Raw genomic sequence first — 19,996 nt, forward strand, 5'->3', positions numbered from 1 at the left:
CCCCACGGTGGCCTGACCCATGATCGGGGCCCACCGATCTGCGGGTGGGCCTGTGCCATGGGGGGGCACTCTTTTCCTTCCGCCTTCGCCATGGTCTCCACCATGGCGGAGGCGGAAGAGACCCCCTCCACTGTGCATGTGCGGGGATGCCGTGAGCGGCCGCTGACGCTCCCGCGCATGCGCCGTATGCCAAAGTCATTTCCGCGCCAGCTGGCGGGGCGCCAAAGGCCTTTCCCGCCAGCTGGCGGGGCGGAAATCAGTCCGGCGCGGGCCTAGCCCCTCAAGGTTAGGGCTCGGCCCCTCAAGGTGCGGAGGATTCCGCACCTTTGGGGCGGCGCGATGCCGGACTGATTTGCGCCGTTTTTGGCACCGGTCGGCGGACATCGCGCCAGTTACGGAGAATTTTGCCCCTATTCTGGGACCTCTGGGGCGAAATTCTCCCGAAACGGCGTGATGTCCGCCGACTGGCGCCCAAAACGGCGCCAATCAGACGGGCATCGCGCCGCCCCAAAGGTGCGGAATCCTCCGCATCTTTGGGGGCCGAGCCCTGACATTGAGGGGCTAGGCCGGCGCCGGAGGGATTTCCGCCCCGCCAGCTGGCGGAAACGGCGTTTGTTGCCCCGCCAGCTGGCGCAGAAATGACATCCCCGGGCGGCGCATGCGCGGTAGCGTCAGCAGCCGCTGACAGTTTCCCGCGCATGCGCAGATGGGGAGAGTCTCTTCCGCCTCCGCCATGGTGGAGGCCGTGGCGAAGGGCGGAAGGGAAAGAGTGCCCCCACGGCACAGACCCGCCTGCGGATCGGTGGGCCCCGATCGTGGGCCAGGCCACCGTGGGGGCACCCCCCGGGGTCAGATCGCCCCGCGCCCCCCCCAGGACCCCGGAGCCCGCCCACGCCATCTTGTCCCGCCGGTAAATACCTACTTTAATTTACGCCGGCAGGACAGGGAATTTCTCGGCGGGACTTCGGCCCATCCGGGCCGGAGAATCCAGCGGGGGGGCCCGCCAACCGGCGCGGCCCGATTCCCGCCCCTGCCCAATCTCCGGTACCGGAGACTTCGGCAATCGGCGGGGCAGGATTCACGGCGGCCAACGGCCATTCGCCGACCCGCTGGGGGGTCGGAGAATGACGCCCCTGCTCTTTGTGATTTTTATAAATGACTTGGATGAGGAAGTGGGAGGGTGGGTTAGTAAGTTTGCTGATGACACAAAGGTTGGTGGAGTTGTAGATAGTGTTGAGGGCTGTTGCAGCTTACAACAGGACATTGACAGGATGAGAGCTGGGCTGAGAAGTGGCAGGTGGAGTTCAACCTAGATAAATGTAAAGTGATTCATTTTGGAAGGTCAAATTTGAATGCTGAATACAGGGTTAAAGGCAGGATTCTTGGAAGTGTGGAGGAACAAAGGGATCCTGGGGTGCACATACATAGATCCCTCAAAGTTGCCACCCAGGTTGATAGGGTTGTTAAGAAGGCGTATGGTGTGTTGGCTTTCATTAACAGGGGGATTGAGTTTAAGAGTCGCAAGGTTTTGCTGCAGCTTTATAAAACCCTGGTTCGAACATAGACCCTAGAATTTACAGTTCAGAAGGAGACCATTCGGCCCATCGAGTCTGCACCAGCTCTTGGAAAGAGCACCCTACTTAAGCGCACACCGCCACCCTATCCCCGTAACCCAGTAACCCCACCTAACCTTTTTTTTGGACACTGAGGGCAATTTATCATGGCCAATCCACCTAACCTGCACATCTTTGGACTGTGGGAGGAAACCGGAGCACCCGGAAGAAACCCACGCAGACATGGGGAGAACATACAGACTCCGCACAGACAGGACCCAAGCCAGGAATCAAACCTGGGATCCTGGAGCTGTGAAGCAAATGTGCTAACCACTGTGCTACCATGCTGCCCACACTTGGAATCCTGGGTGGGATTCTCTCAGCCCATACTGGGTCGGCGAATCGCTGGGCTGGGCGCGATTCGCGCGACGCTGCCTCGCCGCCGGTCCGCGGATTCTCCGCGTAGAGCGACCCCCCCCCCCCCGGCGATTCTACGCCCGGGATGGGACGAATGGCTGCCCAAAAAAGCCCGAGTCCCGCCGGTGCCGTTCACACCTGGTCTTACCCGGCAGGGCCTCGGCGTCCATCCTGTCAGGGGAGGTCTGGTTGGGAGGGAGACCCCGGAGTGGGGCCTCCACTGTGGCCTGGCCCACGATCGGGACCTATCGATCAGCGGGCCGGCCTCTCGTGGTGGGGGCCTCTTTTGCTCCGCGCCGGCCCCTGTAGCCCTACGCCATGTTGCGTCGAGGCCGGCACGGAGAAGGACTCTACCGCGCATGCGCGCATTCGCGCTGGTCGCAGTGCGCAAGCGCAGACCCGCGGCGCCAATTTGACGCCGGTATTGGCAGCTGGAGCGGCGTGGGTCGCTCCAGCTGCCGTACCGGCCCCCTGTAGGGCAGAGGATCGCTACACTTAGCGGTCCGATGACACCGTCATTAAACTCTCCAGTTTTTACGACGGCGTCAACACTCTGCCTTCAGATGGGAGAATCCCGCCCATTGTGCCCAGTTCTGGTCGCCCCATTATAGGAAGGATGTGGATACTTTGCAGAGGGTGCAGAGGAGATTTACCAGGATGCTGCCTGGACTGGAGGGCATGTCTTATGAAGAAAGGTTGAGGGAGCTGGGGCTTTTCTCACTGGAGCGAAGAAGGCAGAGAGGTGACTTGATAGAGGTGTACAAGGTGATGAGAGGCATGGATAGAGTGGATAGCCAGAGACTTTTCCCCAGGGCAGAAATGGCTGTCACGAGGGGACAGAATTTTAAGGTGATTGGAGGAAGGTATAGGGGAGATGTCAGAGGTCGGTTCTTTACACAGAGAGTGGTGGGTGTGTGGAATGCACTGCCAGCAGAGGTGGTGGAGTCAGAGTCATTAGGGACATTTAAGTGACTCTGAGACGGGCACATGGACAGCAGCAAATTGAAGGGGTGTAGGTTAGGTTGATCTTAGATTAGGATAAATGGCCGGCATAACATTGTGGGCCGAAGGGCCTGTACTGTGCTGTACTGTTCTATGTTCTATGTTCTATGTTCTCTGTGCTATGTTGCGTGGCCTATGACTTTCTTTCTATCAAACACACATCCAATTTTTGTACCATCAACAAACTCCTTACTTGTGCCCCCTCCATTTAAATTGGGCCCCAACTGCAAAAAGCCTTCCAGTCACACAGAAAGACATATCCACCTTTACTTCCTACCTCTGAGCCAATATTGGATCCAACTTGCTTCTTTCCCGTGGATCCCTTTCCTGATCAGTCTATCGCATGGAACTTTATCAAAAGTCTTGCTAAAATCCAGATAGATTGCATCAAACACACTACCCTCATCAACCCTCCTTGCTATCTCTTCATAGAATTCAATTAAGTTGGTCAGACACATCCTCCCTCAATAAATCCACGTTGATGATAATTTCCCCTATCCCTCTGAATCCTTTCCAGTGTTTTGCCCACCATTGAGATTAGGTTGTCCGGCCTGTTATTCCTTGGCCTATCCTATTGCTTCCTGCCTTTTTAAACCACAACACTCATGAGGCTCGTCACTATCCAGGACAAAGCTTCCACAAACATTCACTCTCTCCACCACCGACACACAGCAGCAGCGGTGTGTACCAACTACAAGATGCACTGCAGATATTCACCAAGGCACTTTCCAAACCCACGCACACTACCATCTAGGGGCTGGTTTAGCACACTGGGCTAAATCACTGACTTTTAATGCAGACCAAGGCAGGCCAGCAGCACGGTTCGATTCCCGTACCAGCCTCCCCGAACAGGCACCGGAAGGTGGTGACTAGGGGCTTTTCACTGTAACTTCATTTGAAGCCTACTTGGGACAATAAGCGATTTTCATTTCATTTTCATTTTCATTTCAGAAGGACAAGGAAAACAGAGACATGAAAACAGCACCACCTGGCGGTTCCCCTCCAGGTCACTCCCCACCCCGACTTGGAAATGTATCGGCCGTTCCTTCACTGTCGCTGGGTCAAAATCCTGGAACTCCCTCCCTAACAGCGCTGTGGGTGTACCTACACCACGCGGACTGCAGAGGTTCAAAGAGGCAGCTCACCACTCCCTTCTCAGGGGCAATTAGGGATTGGCAAATAGATGCTGTCTTAGCCAGTCTCACCCACATCCTATGAATGAATAACAAAAAATCCATGGGATTAAGACCACTAATTGTTTGGTTATCCACACATCTAAATGGTTCAGACCCCAGTTTCCTAACCGGATCAGGATCAGTTTGCCCCATGCTCTCTTGAAGATTAGTGTTGTAGAGGGGAGCCTGCAACTCTAATAGGATGAGAATTATCTGCTTTCCACTGTGTTAAAAAAATCAACTCCCGCTGCCCTCAACATGCTCGGCTGGCTAATTCTCATTTGATTCTCTTCAGGTTGGGAAATGGGAGGCGAAGAAGCTGACCATGAAATACCACGTCTGGCCCCGGTACTACCTGTTCTCGGAGTCGGAGGAAGAAGATGACCACCTGAGCATCGTCACCCTGGAGGAGGCGCCCTTTGTCATCGTGGAGGATGTCGACTCCCTGAGTGGGACGTGCATGAGGAACACGGTGCCGTGCCGGAAACAAGTCAAAGCCATGTAGGTTTGGGCCACCTTGTCCCTCTTTGTTTTTCGAACGATGCCTCGAGTGTGCAAGTGGGCGGGAAAACAGCCAGGTGGACATCCGTCTCTAGTAGGGCAAGTCCAGTGCTGAGGGTCGGTCAGGTGGGATATGGGTGGCCATTTTGCTCTTGTACCCAAGGGGAATTTCTATCTGATTGGTTGTAAGGGCCCCAGGTTCTGCCTTGAGAGGGAGAAGCTCATTTATAATCTTTCAATTGGTCCACCTGAAATTTATGTTGACATTCCTTCAGTCAAAGGGTTGTGAATCTTCGGAAGTCGAGTGCTGCAGAAGCTCAATCATGGAGTATCTTGAAGTCATAGACTGATAGAGGTTTGGGTACGGAGGGACAAGGGGGATAGTGAGGGAAGGGGGAAATCGAGGTGGACGCCCAGCCGCCATTTTGTTGAAAGGTAGCACAGGCTCGAAGGTAGGGCCGTCAACCCTCAAGGATTGGCCTGTAGTCTCCAGGAATCGAAAGTCAAGCAATAGGGCTATTGTTTATTTCTTTGAACATTTACCTTTACCAGAAATGGAGGGGGGGGGGGGAGGGGTGGTGGGAAGGGGTGTAGAGGCTGTTTGGCTGCTAGTCAAGCATCGTCCAACTGGGGCAATGAGTCTTTTTACTTTCCGCCTGTCATGGGAAGGCTGTGAGTCACAAGGACGATGTGTTGGCCAACCAATGGTTGGAGCGTGGGGGCGAGTCATGTGATGCAACCTCCAGGAATGCATCTAATCCGAGTTGGCAGCCCTACTTAAAGGGCTGAAGAGCAGCTCTTCCCTCTCATATTAATCCCTTCTGCTCCGATATGATGGCATTATCATAGAACAGGGGCACTTACACAATCCAGATTAAATCAAAGAAATTGTAATGCAATTAAATTTCTCATTAGCTGTTCTGTGATGTGTCTATGAGCATCCCTGATCGCCCTGCAGCCAGTGAAGATTACCAGAACAAACGAGAGCCTTGTGCCTCCAGTTGTTCTAATTTTTTTGTCAGATCTATTAATCCTGCAGAGAGCCGTATCACACCCGTGAAATGCAGACCGATTGGAGCGGCCTCTTTCCCCCCCCACCCAGGAACACTGAACAACCGCAGCCAGTTAGAACCAGCACCGGGGAGGGGCTGCCTCCGCCCAACAGGCGCACCGTAGAAAGGGAGGGGAAATGAGCACGTTGCATCGAGTTTGCCGTCCACCTGCCTGGTATTCACGCGATAGGATGATCATGGAGTTGTTCATGAACCAAAGTGATCTATTAATTAGCCTGCATCAAACGCACATGAGGGTAATGGGAACCCCACTTGTAGAGGGGTTGACACTATAGGCCCCAAATTGTCCATTCCTTCCCAGCAAAGCTGCACTCACCACACATACCTATCATGCCACCATCTCCCCACGGTCAGGTTAAACTTGGTCAGATTGTTTCCCCGAACTAGTTCTGAATTTATCTCCTTGCTCACTGAAAGATCGGACCCTGGTTCTAGTGTACTGTACACGGTGACAATACCTAATTGACATGGTCTGCATTTTCTTTCATTCAGCCATGGAATGTGAGCAAAACTGCAAGGCCACGATTTATTGTCCATAGCTCAGTGGCTTCCTTGGCCATTTTGAAGGGCAGCAAAAAGTCACCCACATTTCCGTGGATCTTGAGTGACATCAAAGCTTTAAGGATCGCAGATTTCCCCCTCTGAAGGACATCAGTTGGGGCTTAACAACAACCTGATAGTTACATGGTCAGCGTAGCTTTTTAAATACAGATGTATTTGTTATCCAAATTTCAAATCCCTACCTGCTGTGGTGGGAGTTGAACTCGTGTCACTGCATCATTAGCTCAGGAGGGGAGGTGGTGGCATAGTGGGATTGTCACTGGACTAGTAATCCAGAGATGTGGGGCCCCGGGTTCAAATCCCACCTCGGCAGATGGTGAAATTTGAATTCAATAAAAATGTGGAATTAAAAGCCTCACGATGACCCTGAAACCATTGTTGATTGTTCTTCGTGGGCGGAACGGTGGTACAGCGGTTAGCACTGCTGCTTTACAGCGACAGGGACCCAGGTTCAATTTCGGCCCTGGGTGACTATCTGTGTGGAGGTAGCACATTCTCCCAGTGTCTGCGTGTCAATCGAAAGATGCGTAGGTTAGGTGGATGGGCCATGATAAATTGCCCCTTAGTGTCCAAAGGTTAGCTGGGGTTGCGGGAAGTGGGCCTGGGTAGGGTGTTCTTTCAGAGGGTTGGTTCAGACTCGATGGGCCGAATGGCCTCCGTCTGCACTGCAGGGATTCAATGATTCTATGAAAAACCCACCTGGTTCACTAATGTCCTTCAGGGAAGGAAATCTGCCACCCTTATCTGGTCTGGCCTACCATTGAGGTTGACTCTTCAGTGCCCTCTGAACAAACCACTTAGTCAAGGGCGATTTGGGGTTTGTTGCTGGCCCAGCCAGCAATGCTCCTGTCCCCTGAATGACTAAAAAAAAGACTGAATTACTAGTTCAGTAACAAAATCACTATGTTATCATTCCCTACACATCGCGTTGCACTCCTTAACACAGCAATTATATCACGGTTTGCATTTTAACAACTTTTACGCGAGACCCCCCCCCTCTACTTTTTACCTTTAGTGAGAATAGGCGTAGTCTAAAATGGGGAACATCACCTTATGCTTACACCATTTTAATTTTCAGTGTACGTCCAGCCTTTGGGCCCATTTTTTAATGCTCTGGATGACATGACTGGGATAGCGTGTCAGAGGACGAGCAATTAACGCAGCATGATGCCTTACTGCGTCAATCACTGCAAGGTGGTAGACGTCACACTGTGTAACATTGTGTCCAGGCTAAAACTAACAGTGAGATTTATTGAAAAACTGAGGTAATTATACAGAGGCATGGCAATCCAGACGATCCAGGCAATGGACAGGAATTTTGTCATCACTGCTTCCGATTCACCATTGTATTATCACTATGAACGCAGTGGAGGCTCACTGTACACTCTCCTCCTCACTTGAGGGGGAGATCTGCTGTTAAAGCGAGAGCGGTTCTCAGGAAATTCGCGCACAGTATTTGATTTTCTCAATACATAAACTGTTTCGAAATAATAGAAGGACCTGAATCTTATCTGACAATATTTTCTGAAGTGAATTTCTGATGATTTTTTTTTCTTTCCGTGGGAATGACTTTGCCAAGTCCCTTGTTGGTTGCCTTCACTGAATTAGACAGTGCAAAGCAAGGAGCCGAAGATCTTACAATAGATATCCAGATATCTGTCATGCCCTCGAAGTGGAGATGGTTTATTTGCAGGCTAAACAGAATCTGTCTCAGCATCTGGGCAAGCAAGATGTTAATCATTTCCAACACGCAAGTGGATAAGATGTCAAACGGTCTTTTTTCCCCTGATTGCTGAGGTGATTTGTTTGTTTCGAGCACCTGATTTACTCAGACACATCCTTAAAAATCTGAGGTAAGGTGGCTGAAATGGACTGCCAAATAACCATCGTCTCCCCTCCCCCAACCCCCACCTCACGAGGGCCATTCAGAGTCTGCTCCAGGTTGACCTTTGACACATCGCATCCCTTTAGTCGGCCATTAACCCATTCTGATCTCTCAATGTGCCACTGTCGGCCCCCTTCTTAGCCTTCATCGCCACCATTTACATTCCCCTTGTCCTTTTGGCCGCAACATCTCTGGCAATCGCCACCTATCGCTGGCCCATAAACCAGCCCCACCGCCCCCATCAATCTGAGTGGCTCGCTTGGCCATTTCTGAGGGCAGCTCGGAATCCTATGTAGGCCAGACCAGGAAAGGACGGCAGATTCCCCTTCCCCAACAGTATAAATCTGACCCTACCTCCAATTCTCTCCAGATGTGACAAAGAGTCATCCAGACTCGAACCGTTAGCTCCCTCCTCTCTTCACAGACGCTGTCAGGCCTGCTGAGATTGTCCAGCATTTTCTCGCTTTGTTTCAGATTCCAGCGTCCGCAGTGATTTGCTTTTAACCGGAACAAATAACCTGTTGGCTTTGTTGCTGTTCTGCGGGATGCCGTTTTGTATTTGGCGAACAGATCTGGCATTAGGATGGGGAGGGATGTGGCAGACAATGGGCTGGTTTAGCACACTGGGCTAAATCGCTGGCTTTGAAAGCAGACCAAGGCAGGCCAGCAGCATGGTTCAATTCCCGTACCAGCCTCCCCGAACAGACGCCGGAATGTGGCGACTGGGGGCTTTTCACAGTAACCTCATTTGAAGCCTACTTGTGACAATAAGCGATTTTCATTTCATTTCACAATGCTGAAAGAGTGGAGGAAAAGAGGGGCTGATGCTAATAAATAAAGGCCACAATAATGGAGAGTATGGAAATGGTTAAGTGCAGAGGGGTTGATGAATTATGAAGACAGTGGAAGAAGAAGGTGACCACCTCCGGATGACTCTTCAATAGTACGTCATTCGTTAAAAAAGAAACCATATTTGTTTTTTTTTGTCTTGCTCCCAGCAATGAGACCGAAGGAGGAATCTATATCAAGCGGTGCTGTAAAGGATTTTGCATTGACATTTTGAAGAAAATTGCTAAGTATGTCAAGTTTACATATGATTTGTATTTGGTGACAAATGGAAAACACGGGAAGAAAATCAATGGGACGTGGAATGGCCTGGTTGGAGAAGTAAGTCACTGCTCTTTAATTATTACAAAACTAAACCTTTAATTTCATTCTTTCCTGGGATGTGGGCATTGCTGGGCAAGGTCGGCATTTGTTGCCCGTCCGTGATTACCCTCGATCTGAGTGGCTTGCTCGGCCATTTTAGAGGGCAGTTAGGCGCGAGCCACATTGCCGTGGATCTGGAGTCCCATGAAGGCCAGACCAGGAAAGGATGGCAGACTTCCCTTCCCTAAAGGATGTCGATGGTTTTTTTTTTTTGCAACCACCGATGACAGTTCCAGGGTGGGATTTTCAAGCTCTTCCTGCCACGGTGATCTTCCAGTCCCGTCGAGGCCAACCCACCAAACCCCACCCCCGCATGCCATGGCTGGTTCCCCGGCAGTGGGGCTGGTGAGCGACACAGATGGCCAATGCCTTCAGTGGAACCGGAAGATCCCACCGGCGGCCTCAACGGTTCGCCATGCCCGCCACAGGAAAATCGCTGGAAAATCCCAGCCATGGTCACCATCACTGAGACCAGCTTCAATTCCAGACTTTCTTGTGATTAACTTAATTTAAATTCTACAAGCTGCCATTGTGGGATTTAAACCCATGTCCCCAGCGAATAAGGCTATGCCTTCTGACAGCTAGTCCAGTGATATTAGCACAACAGCACCGTCTCCTTCATTTAGGTATCGTAATAAATAAGAATTCCCCTGGAAGCTCTGTGAGTTAATGTAGATGCAGAAGTGTAGTTGTGATGATACTGGGCTAGTAACCGAATGGATGCAAGTTCAAATCCCTCTTTGATAAGTTCTGATGTTAAATCGTATTATTAGTGGGCTGGGATCACTAAAATAGATCTGATAGTAAGTTGCAATGAGGAAATAGGAAATTTATAAATAGACATAGATAGGTTCGGTGAGTGGGCCAAAATCTGGCAGAGGGAACAAGAAGAACAAAGAAAATTACAGCACAGGAACAGGCCCTTCGGCCCTCCCAGCCTGCGCCGATCCAGATCCTTTATCTAAACCTGTTGCCTATTTTCCAAGGATCTACTTTCCTCTGTTTCCTGCCCGTTCCTATATCTAGCTAGATGCATCTTAAATGATGCTATTGTGCCCGCCTCTACCACCTCCACTGGCAAAACGTTCCAGGCACCCACCACCCTCTGCGTAAAAAACTTTCCACGCACATCTCCCTTAAACTTTCCCCTCTCACCTTGAAATTGTGACCCCTTGTAATTGACACCCCCACTCTTGGAAAAAGCTTGTTGCTATCCACCCTGTCCATACCTCTCATTATTTTGTAGACCTCAATCAGGTCCCCCTTCAACCTCCATCTTTCCAACGAAAACAATCCTAATCTGCTCAACCTTTCTTCATAGCTAGCACCCTCCATACCAGGCAACATCCTGGTGAACCTCCTCTGCACCCTCTCTAAAACATCCACATCATTCTGGTAATGTGGCGACCTTAACTGCACGCAGTACTCCAAATGTGGCCTAACCAAAGTCCTATACAATTGTAACATGACCTGCCGACTCTTGTACTCAATACCCCGTCCGATGAAGGCAAGCATGCTGTATGCCTTCTTGACCACTCTATTGACCTGCGTTGCCACCTTCAGGGTACAATGGACCTGAACTCCCAGATCTCTCTGTACATCAATTTTCCCCAGGACTCTTCCATTGACCGTATAGTCCGCTCTTGAATTAGATCTTCCAAAATGCATCACCTCGCACTTGCCTGGATTGAACTCCACCTGCCATTTCTCTGCCCAACTTGCCAATCTATCTATATTTTGCTGTATTCTCTCAAAGTCCTCCTCGCTATCTGCAACTCCACCAATCTTAGTATCATCTGCAAACTTGCTAATCAAACCACCTATACCTTCGTCCAGATCATTTATGTGTATCACAAACAACAGCGGTCCAGATGGAGTTTAACGTGGATAAGTCTGAGGTTATCCATTTTGGTTAGAAAAAATGGAAAGGCGACTTATTATCTGAATGGAGAGGAACTTCAGAGTGCTTCAGTGCAGAGGGATCGGGGTGCCCTGGTGCATAAATCACAGAAAACAAGCCTGCAGGTACAGCAGGTAGTTCGGAAGGCAAATGGAATTTTGGCCTTTATAGCTGAAGGAATAGAGTATAAAAGTAGGGAAGTGTTGCTGCAACTGTACAAAACATTAATGAGACCGCACCTGGAGTACTGTGTACAGTTTTGGTCCCCTTATTTGGGGAGGGATGTAGTTGCATTTGAGGCAGTTCAGGGGAGGTTCACTAGATTGATTGCAGAGATGAGGCGTGTGCCCTTAGTGTTGGGTGGGGTTACTGGATTATGGGGATAGGGTGGAGGTGTGGGATTGGGTGGGGTGCTCTTTCAAAGAGCTGGTGCAGACTCGATGGGCCGAATGGCCTCCTTCTGCACTGTAAATTCTATGAATCTTGTGAAGAGCGATTGAGCAGTTTAAGCCTATAATCTCTCAGGTTCAGGAGAATGATAGGGGATCTAATTCAGGTACATAAAATGATAAAAGGTATTGAGAAAGTAGACATGGAGTGGATGCTTCCTCTTGTGGGATAGTCTAGAAGGAGAGGTCATAGTTTTAGGACAAGGAGTAGCAGAGTTAAAACAGAGATGAGGAGAAATTACTTCTCTCAAAGAGTCGTGAATCTGTGAATTCACTACCGCGGAGTGTGATGGATGCTGGGACATTGAGTAAATTTAAGGAGGGGATGGACAGATTTTTAATTGGTGATGAGTTGAAGGGTTATGGAGAACGGGCAGGACGGTGGAGTGAAGGCCGAGAGGAGACCAGCCATGATCGTATTGAATGGCGGAGCGGTCTCGAGGGGCCGAATGGCCTCCTCCTGCTCCTAGTTCTCATGTTCTAAGATGCCAATAAAGGTTGCTGGTTTAGTAATGTCAAATTTGGCAGAAAACTAGTCAGTGTCCAAATAATGCAGACATGCTGTTTTATAAAACAAAAGTTTACCAATGACCTGATGACGATTAAGCGGAAAAAAGTCATTTAAAAAAAAAAAGAAAATCGATTCCCGGTTTGGGTCACTGTCTGTGCGGAGTCTGCACGTTCTCCCCGTGTCTGCGTGGGTTTCCTCCGGGTGCTCCGGTTTCCTCCCACGGTCCAAAGATGTGCAGGGTTAGGTGGATTGGCCATGCTAAATTCCCCTTAGGTTCGGTGGGGTTGCCGGGTTACGGGGACAGGGTGGAGGCGTGGGCTTCAGTGGGGTGCTCTTTCCAAGAGCCGGTGCAGACCCGATGGGCCGAATGGCCTCCTTCTGCACTGTAAACTCTATGATCTATTCTATGAAAACCTTAATAATCGTTGTGGTGGGAAAGTGCTGCGGAGATGGAAGGAAATCCAGATTGACTGACGGGTGTCCTTCCCCAAGGGCAAGGGTCGCCTCGTCCACAGGTGATGAGTTCAAACGCTTCCACGGCAATTTCGGATATTGAATTCAGAGGGAAAGGGCAAGATAACTACAAATACTGCTGGAGTGTCGTAAAAATCCAAATGTTTCCTTAATATTCTTCAGCGCCCTCCCCCCAATGTATTATCGAACGTTGGCAGCTAGATTTACAGCCCATCCTGCTTTCTCGTCTCCTGCGGCCTCTTGTAGTTGAACGCAAGAGAAGCGTTAACGATGTGCTTCAAACAAAGAATTTAGGAGAGCAGTGCGAATGCGGACTGAGTTCCACATTCTCACCCACGGGGGAGAGGGACGTGGCGGGCAGTGCCCTGGCACAGGTTGGCACAATCCCCCTTATGTGTGTAGGGGAGGGCTAATACCCTGTGAGTGGGGGGGGGGGGGGACACAACCCCTGAGACAGCAGTGCAGGGGATGGGAGAGGAGAGGGGGTACTTTGGGGAGAGGTGGGAGATTGCCACTGATATTGCAGTACTGTGTTGGGGGGGGGGGGGCGGCGGGGGACACGTGGGGTGAGGGGGGGAGAGTTTGGGGAGAGATTGCCCCTGAAATTGCAAAGCTGGGGGTGCCCTCATGTTGGCATTGTGGAGGGGGGGGGCAGGTGCTTCTATGTTGGCATTGTGAGATTGGGCAGCACGTTAGCACAGTGGTTAGCACTGTTGCTTCACAGCGCCTGGGTCCCAGGGTCGAGCCGGCTCGGGTTACTGTCCGTGCGGAATCTGCGCGTTCTCCCTGTGTCCGTGTGGGTTTCCTCCGGGTGCTCCAGTTTCCTCCCACAAGTCCCGAAAGACGTGCTGTTAGGTGAATTGGACATTCTGAATTCTCCCTCTGTGTACCCGAACAGGCGCCGGAATGTGGCGACTAGGGGATTTTCACAGTAACTTCATTGCAGTGTTAATGTAAACCTACTTGTGACAATAATAAAGATTATTATTATGGAAGGGTGCCCCCGATGCTTGTGAGGGACGTCCTTCGTGTCTGTGGGGGTGGGGGGAGGCTGAACGGGGCGCCCCTTAAGGATGGTGCCCCGATCTCTGTGGAGCTGGCCTTGCTGGCCCCTATTAGGCCTTGTTCCACCAGAGTGACGGTGTAAATCCCACCCACTCATTTCTCTCCGAATGCCTCAGAATCTGGACTAAAAACCCGGCTGTGAGCTGAAGAGCTACAATTCCCTTAATCATCTTGTGAATAGCGTAAGATGCACTGAAGGCGTCGCTAAACAAGCCTGAGAGGGAGAAGTGAGTAGAGGGATAGATTTAGATGAGGAAAGACGGGAGGAAGCTCAAGTGGTGCACCAACACCGGCATTGGCTGGGCTGAATGGCCTGTTTCCTCGCTGTTTATTGTCGGTCATCCCTCTGTAAAGAGCCAATTATATCACCTCTTAACCTTTTAACCAGGGGCAGCAAGGTAACACAAGTGGCTAGCACTGTGGCTTCACAGCGCCAGGCTCCCAGGTTCAATTCCCCGCTGGGTCACTGTCTGTGCGGAGTCCGCACGTCCTCCCCGTGTGTGCGTGGGTTTCCTCCGGGTGCTCCGGTTTCCTCCCACAGTCCAAAGATCTGCAGGTTAGGTGGATTGGCCGTGCTAAATTGCCGTTAGTGTCCAAAAAAGGTTAGGAGGGGTTATTGGGTTACGGTGATAGGGTGAAAGTGAGGGCTTAAGTGTGTCGGTGCAGACTCAATGGGCCGAGTGGCCTCCTTCTGCACTGTATGTTCTAAGAACATAAGAACATAAGAACTAGGAGCAGGAGTAGGCCATCTGGCCCCTCGAGCCTGCTCCGCCATTTAATGAGATCATGGTTGATCTTTTGTGGACTCAGCTCCACTTTCCGGCCCGAACAATATAACCCTTAATCCCTTTATTCTTCAAAAAAAGATCTATCTTTATCTTAAAAACATTTAATGATCTCTGTTCTATGTTCTATGATCTATGATATGCAAGCTAATATGAATTTAGTGCAATCTGTCTACACTATAAATCCTTATGATATTCAGTTGTACCAATTCACAGATTGTTGGGAGTGGATTGTGTTATATATTGTGTTATCTGTAAATAACTAGGAACTAATTCACTAGGAACTAATTGTTACGTGTAAGTGTTCCAGGGGACCACATTTCGCGGCTGATGGGATGGGTAACAGAGCACCTGGGAACCAAAGGCAACACGTGCACATAGCGGGTTGTAACTGCGACGTAACTGATGTTCACCTTTCTAACAGTACTCGTTTCTGTTGCCAGGTGGTACGGAAGAAGGCACAAATGGCGGTAGGCTCGCTGACCATTAATGAAGAACGATCGGAGGTGGTGGATTTCTCAGTCCCTTTCATCGAGACTGGGATCAGCGTTATGGTGTCACGGAGCAATGGAACTGTGTCACCCTCTGCGTTTCTGGGTAACTGCTGATTGGCTTCAGTCTGTGGGTTGAAGTTCAATGGACCTCCATTTTGTTTGAGCGGTTAAAGGTCATAATAATAATAATCGCTTATTGTCACAAGTAGGCTTCAATGAAGTTACTGTGAAAAGCCCCAAGTCGCCACATTCCGGCGCCTGCTCGGGGAGGCTGGTACAGGAAATACGAGGCTGGTACAACCCATACTTGGGTCACCTCAGTTCGCGGCTAAATCGAGCATTTCCCTTTGACACTCAGTAACCACGGCCATTTCACTTGATAAGTGCCCTGCCTTCACCTGATCGTCATCCCCAGAGATTTTCGAAACCCGTGGTGCCTGGCCCCTTTAAGGGGCAATCGGCTAATAGAGTCACGTGACCCGGGGGAAACCAATCAAAGGCCCGGAGTTGACCTGAGAAAGCTTTTTCCGCAGAGCGACTCCGTTCCACAACGGGAGTTTGGCTGAAGGCTTCCTTTCCACAATAAGTCATTAACAAATGCCAGCGATGTCCGTAACCCGAGAATGAATTTGAGAAAAAACAATTTCTCTCCCCTCGGCCTAACTGTACTTCACCTCAGCAAGAAGTTTCAATCTTCTCTCTTAAGATACAGCCCATGTTCGTATGATTGAAAACAAATGCGAGTCGAAAAGGTGTGCAGGTTAGGGGAATTGGCCGTGCTAAATTACCCCTCTGTGTCCAAAGATGTGCAGGCTAGGTGGGGTTGAAGAGGCGGGGGCGGGGGGGTGGGGGTGGGGGGGGGGGGGGGGGGCGGGGGGGGTGGACCTGCGTAGGTACTCTTTCAGAGGCTCAATGGGCCGAATGGTCTCCTTCCGCACTGTAGGGATTCTATGAATGTCGCTGATAGGGTATTCAGATTCTCAAGGACATTCGCTGTTGAACTTTCTGTTCAGTACGAAGTCTTACAACACCAGGTTAAAGTCCAACAGGTTTGTTTCGATGTCACTAGCTTTCGGAGCGCTGCTCCTTCCTCAGGTGAATGAAGAGGTCTGTTCCAGAAACACATATATAGACAAATTCAAAGATGCCAAACAATGCTAGGAATGCGAGCATTAGCACAACTTTCTGTTGTGACACTGATTTGGAGGAGAGAGGGTTAATGTTTGAACTGTTAAGGTCATGGACTCTAACACTTGGTTTTTCGCTGCCGCAGAGCCGTTCAGTGCCGATGTCTGGGTGATGATGTTCGTCATGCTCCTGATTGTTTCGGCTGTTGCAGTTTTCGTCTTTGAATACTTCAGCCCGGTGGGATATAACCGGTGTCTGGCCGATGGAAGGGGTAAGCTGCTGCTTTTGTGTCAATGATCTCTCACCCATTCTCTTAACCGGTGTATAAAGCATCTTAGAACTGGGCTTGACCCTTAACCCAATTTCAGAATGCCAACAAATAAATGTACTTTATAGATCTTACCTGAAGTGATGGGTAGAACTGTTGGAATCTATTACAATCCAAATCTGCCTATCGAACTCTCTCAATTAATTCCAATCTATTATTCCATGAACAACCCACCCAAACCCTGTGATTAAATTCCACCCTGTACCTCACTCAAGTATCTGCCTTTCTCTATCCAGCACCCCTAGATTACATCCCCATCTGTAACTCACTCCGGGTTAATGTTATTCTCCACGTAATCCACCCAAAAATCCACATTCCAGCCTTCAGTCTTGAGTAGCTGTTGTTACAATTGAGAGGTTTATATGATGAGTATGTTTTTGACTTTATCTTTAAATTTAGAGTAAATGAAGGGTGTCATGTGACCTGTTCCAAAGCCTGCCTGGCAGTAAGACGAGGTGGTCTGGTTATCAAATGAAGGCTTAGATTGTTTTATTGGGAGGAAGATGCAAGGTTGACGACAATGGCAGCAGTCTCTGAGTTCACAATTGTGTAGACTCGGAGTCTCCCAAAGTCCCAGAAAGGTGTTGAAGGTATCAAGTTTCAAACAGCTGTGCTGTAAGCTGCCCATTTACTTCTAATATGAAAGGGCATTGGGATCAGGTATAGTGAATCATTTCTACCTGGACACAAGGTTAATGCATTCCAAGTTGCCATGGTGAAGAGGGCAGAGGAGGCTGTTTTTGACATCGGGTTACAGGTTTCCCTACAAATCAAATGGGTATGACAGACAGACAGGAGATCTGTGTGGTCAGCAGATTACTTGATTACTAGTTATAGTTCTCTGGATTGTGCAAACTCAATATTAATCAACCGTTATTCAATAAATCAGTTTTACTTTAAGTTAAGGATTGGTGATTTCTTCAAAATTGGACCATCAGACCATTCTGGATTACGAAGCAAAGAGTAACAATGTATTGCCAAAGAGTAATATAACACTTAGATCCTCTCTTCTATGAGATGGTCTTAAGCGTGTAACACACGCCCAGGACCGTTTCCCTTCACCGCTGCTGAACCGCGAGCCACAGAGATACTTGGAACACCCGAAATGGTCAGCCAATAGTTAAAATCTAGTCCCCGGGCCTGCCAGCTGGTTTCACATTTAAGCTAGAGAACTATGATCTCCCTCAGTCCACGCTCATGGTCACCGCTCCAGTACATATTGGCCGCATTGGCAGTATGATGAGCGACTCTTACCGCAGCCCTCAAACCGTTGTGCTTCCCCCCCTGTATCTTGTGCCGCAGAACCGGGAGGGCCTTCTTTCACCATCGGCAAAGCCATCTGGCTGCTCTGGGGCCTGGTTTTCAACAACTCGGTGCCGGTGCAGAACCCGAAGGGAACGACCAGCAAGATTATGGTGTCGGTCTGGGCCTTCTTCGCTGTGATCTTCCTGGCCAGCTACACTGCCAACCTTGCTGCCTTCATGATCCAAGAGGAATACGTGGACCAGGTCTCAGGCCTCAGCGACAAGAAGGTAAGATTCCGGCCCGCCTCCAGTCATGGCCAAATGCACAAGAATGGCCGGGTGACCATTTTAAGGCCCGGGTGGGGTTGGGGGGGGGGGGGGGGTGCGCGCGGTGGCTCGAAACCGCATCACGGCAGCTGGTGGAATTTTAATTCAATTAGTATAGTCGGGGATTGAAAGGTACTTTCTGTAATGGTGACCATGACGACTTTCCTGACAACCCGCCTGGCTCACTAATGCCGTTTTTTGGGAAGGAAATCTGTCATAGAATTTACCGTGCAGAAGGAGGCCATTCAGCCCATCGAGTCTGCACCGGCTCTTGGAAAGAGCACCCTACCCAAGGTCCACACCTCCACCCTATCCCCATAACCCAGTAACCCCACCCAACACTAAGGGCAATTTTGGACACTAAGGGCAATTTATCATGGCCAATCCACCTAACCTGCACATCTTTGGACTGTGGGAGGAAACCGGAGCACCCGGAGGAAACCCACGCACACACGGGGAGGATGTGCAGACTCCGCACAGACAGTGACCCAAGCCGGAATCGAACCTGGGACCCTGGAGCTGTGAAGCAATTGTGCTATCCACAATGCTACCCTGCTGCCCAATCCGTCCTTTCTTTAGCCGGCCTGGCCCAACATGTGACTCCAGACCCGCAGCAATGTGGCTCACTCTTAATTGCTCCCTCTGAATAGGCCCAGCAAACCATTGAGTTCAAGGGCAATTGGGGGTTGGGCAACATGGACAGGAACGAGTAGAGTGCTCTTTTGCAGGGTCGGGGCAGACTCGATGGGCTGAATGGCCTCCTTCTGCACTGTAGGGGTTCCATGGATTCTATGGGCTGGGTGTCTGCCTTTGCGAGTGGAACGCAGCACTGAGTCTTCCGGCATTTCCCGCAGGTGGGACCTTCTCATCCCGCTGCTGGCCGTGCGGCCAGTGGACAATGTAAAACACCGTTGGCATCATCACTGCTGGCAGATCCTGCTGTTGGCCAATGACAAGCTGCCGGCGTGGGTGGTGGGGGGTGGTGGAAAGTCCCTCCCATATAGTCAGTGGGGAAGCGAAACCATTGGAATAATTGCGACTGAATTCACTGTGTTGGACACGCATGGGATTGGATGCAACACCATTCGGCTCCATGTGACTCCCCTTAAACTTTGACAATTTGGTTAAGCTCAGATTTCTTCCCATGTGTTTATTTTATTCTTCTTTCTGATCTTGCTGGTAAGGCTGGCATTCTGTGCACCTGCCTCTCTTGTGTCCCTGAAAAGGTCGAGGTGGGCCTTCTTTGTCGGCTCCTCCAGCTTTGTTTATCTTTGCTCACTGAACTATTAACTTCTGGTTAAGAAATTCCTCAGTTTTCAAATTCTCACCTTTGTTTCCAAATTGCTTTGGGGCCTCACCTGTCTTTATCCCTCTAAACCCCTCCGGCCTCAGCCCTCTTTATCCCTCTCAACTCCTCCAACCCTCCCAAGATATTTATTCTACTCCTGTTCTGACCTCCTGAGCTTCCCGATTTCAATCGCTACACGGCGGCCGTGTCTTATGCTGCCTGGAATTCTCTCCCTGTACATCTCTTCGCTCTCTTCCCTCCTTTAAGACCACCAGACCGTAGGATTAGAAGTAGGCCATTCGGCCCATCGAGTCTGCTCCGCCATTCAATGAGATCATGACTGATCTGATGTGAGAATCCTCAACTTCACTTTCCCGCCTTCTCCCCCGTAACCTTTGATTATTTCACTGATTAAAAATCTGTGTATCTCAGCCTTCAACATACTTAACAATCCAGCCCCTGCAGTTCTCTGCGGTAAAGAATTCCACAGATTCACTACCCTCTCAAGAACAAAGAACAAAGAAAAGTACAGCACAGGAACAGGCCCTCCAAGCCCGTGCCGACCATGCTGCCCGACTAAACTAAAATCTTCTACACTTCCTGGGTCCGTATCCCTCTATTCCCATC

At 50.2% G+C, this 19,996-nt stretch overlaps 1 protein-coding gene across 1 annotated transcript in view; it reads left to right on the forward strand.

The window, feature by feature from the left end:
- LOC140403898 (glutamate receptor ionotropic, NMDA 2B-like) overlaps positions 1-19,996 on the forward strand; it is a 427,700-nt gene that overhangs the window by 201,317 nt on the left and 206,387 nt on the right. The window contains exons 3-7 of the mRNA XM_072492121.1: positions 4,443-4,648; positions 9,166-9,334; positions 15,004-15,157; positions 16,328-16,453; positions 17,813-18,042. Coding sequence (XP_072348222.1) covers positions 4,443-4,648; positions 9,166-9,334; positions 15,004-15,157; positions 16,328-16,453; positions 17,813-18,042 — 885 coding nt within the window. The remainder of the gene's footprint in view (positions 1-4,442; positions 4,649-9,165; positions 9,335-15,003; positions 15,158-16,327; positions 16,454-17,812; positions 18,043-19,996) is intronic.

Source organism: Scyliorhinus torazame, chromosome 29, assembly GCF_047496885.1.
Source record: "Scyliorhinus torazame isolate Kashiwa2021f chromosome 29, sScyTor2.1, whole genome shotgun sequence".
Lineage (NCBI taxonomy): Eukaryota > Metazoa > Chordata > Chondrichthyes > Carcharhiniformes > Scyliorhinidae > Scyliorhinus > Scyliorhinus torazame.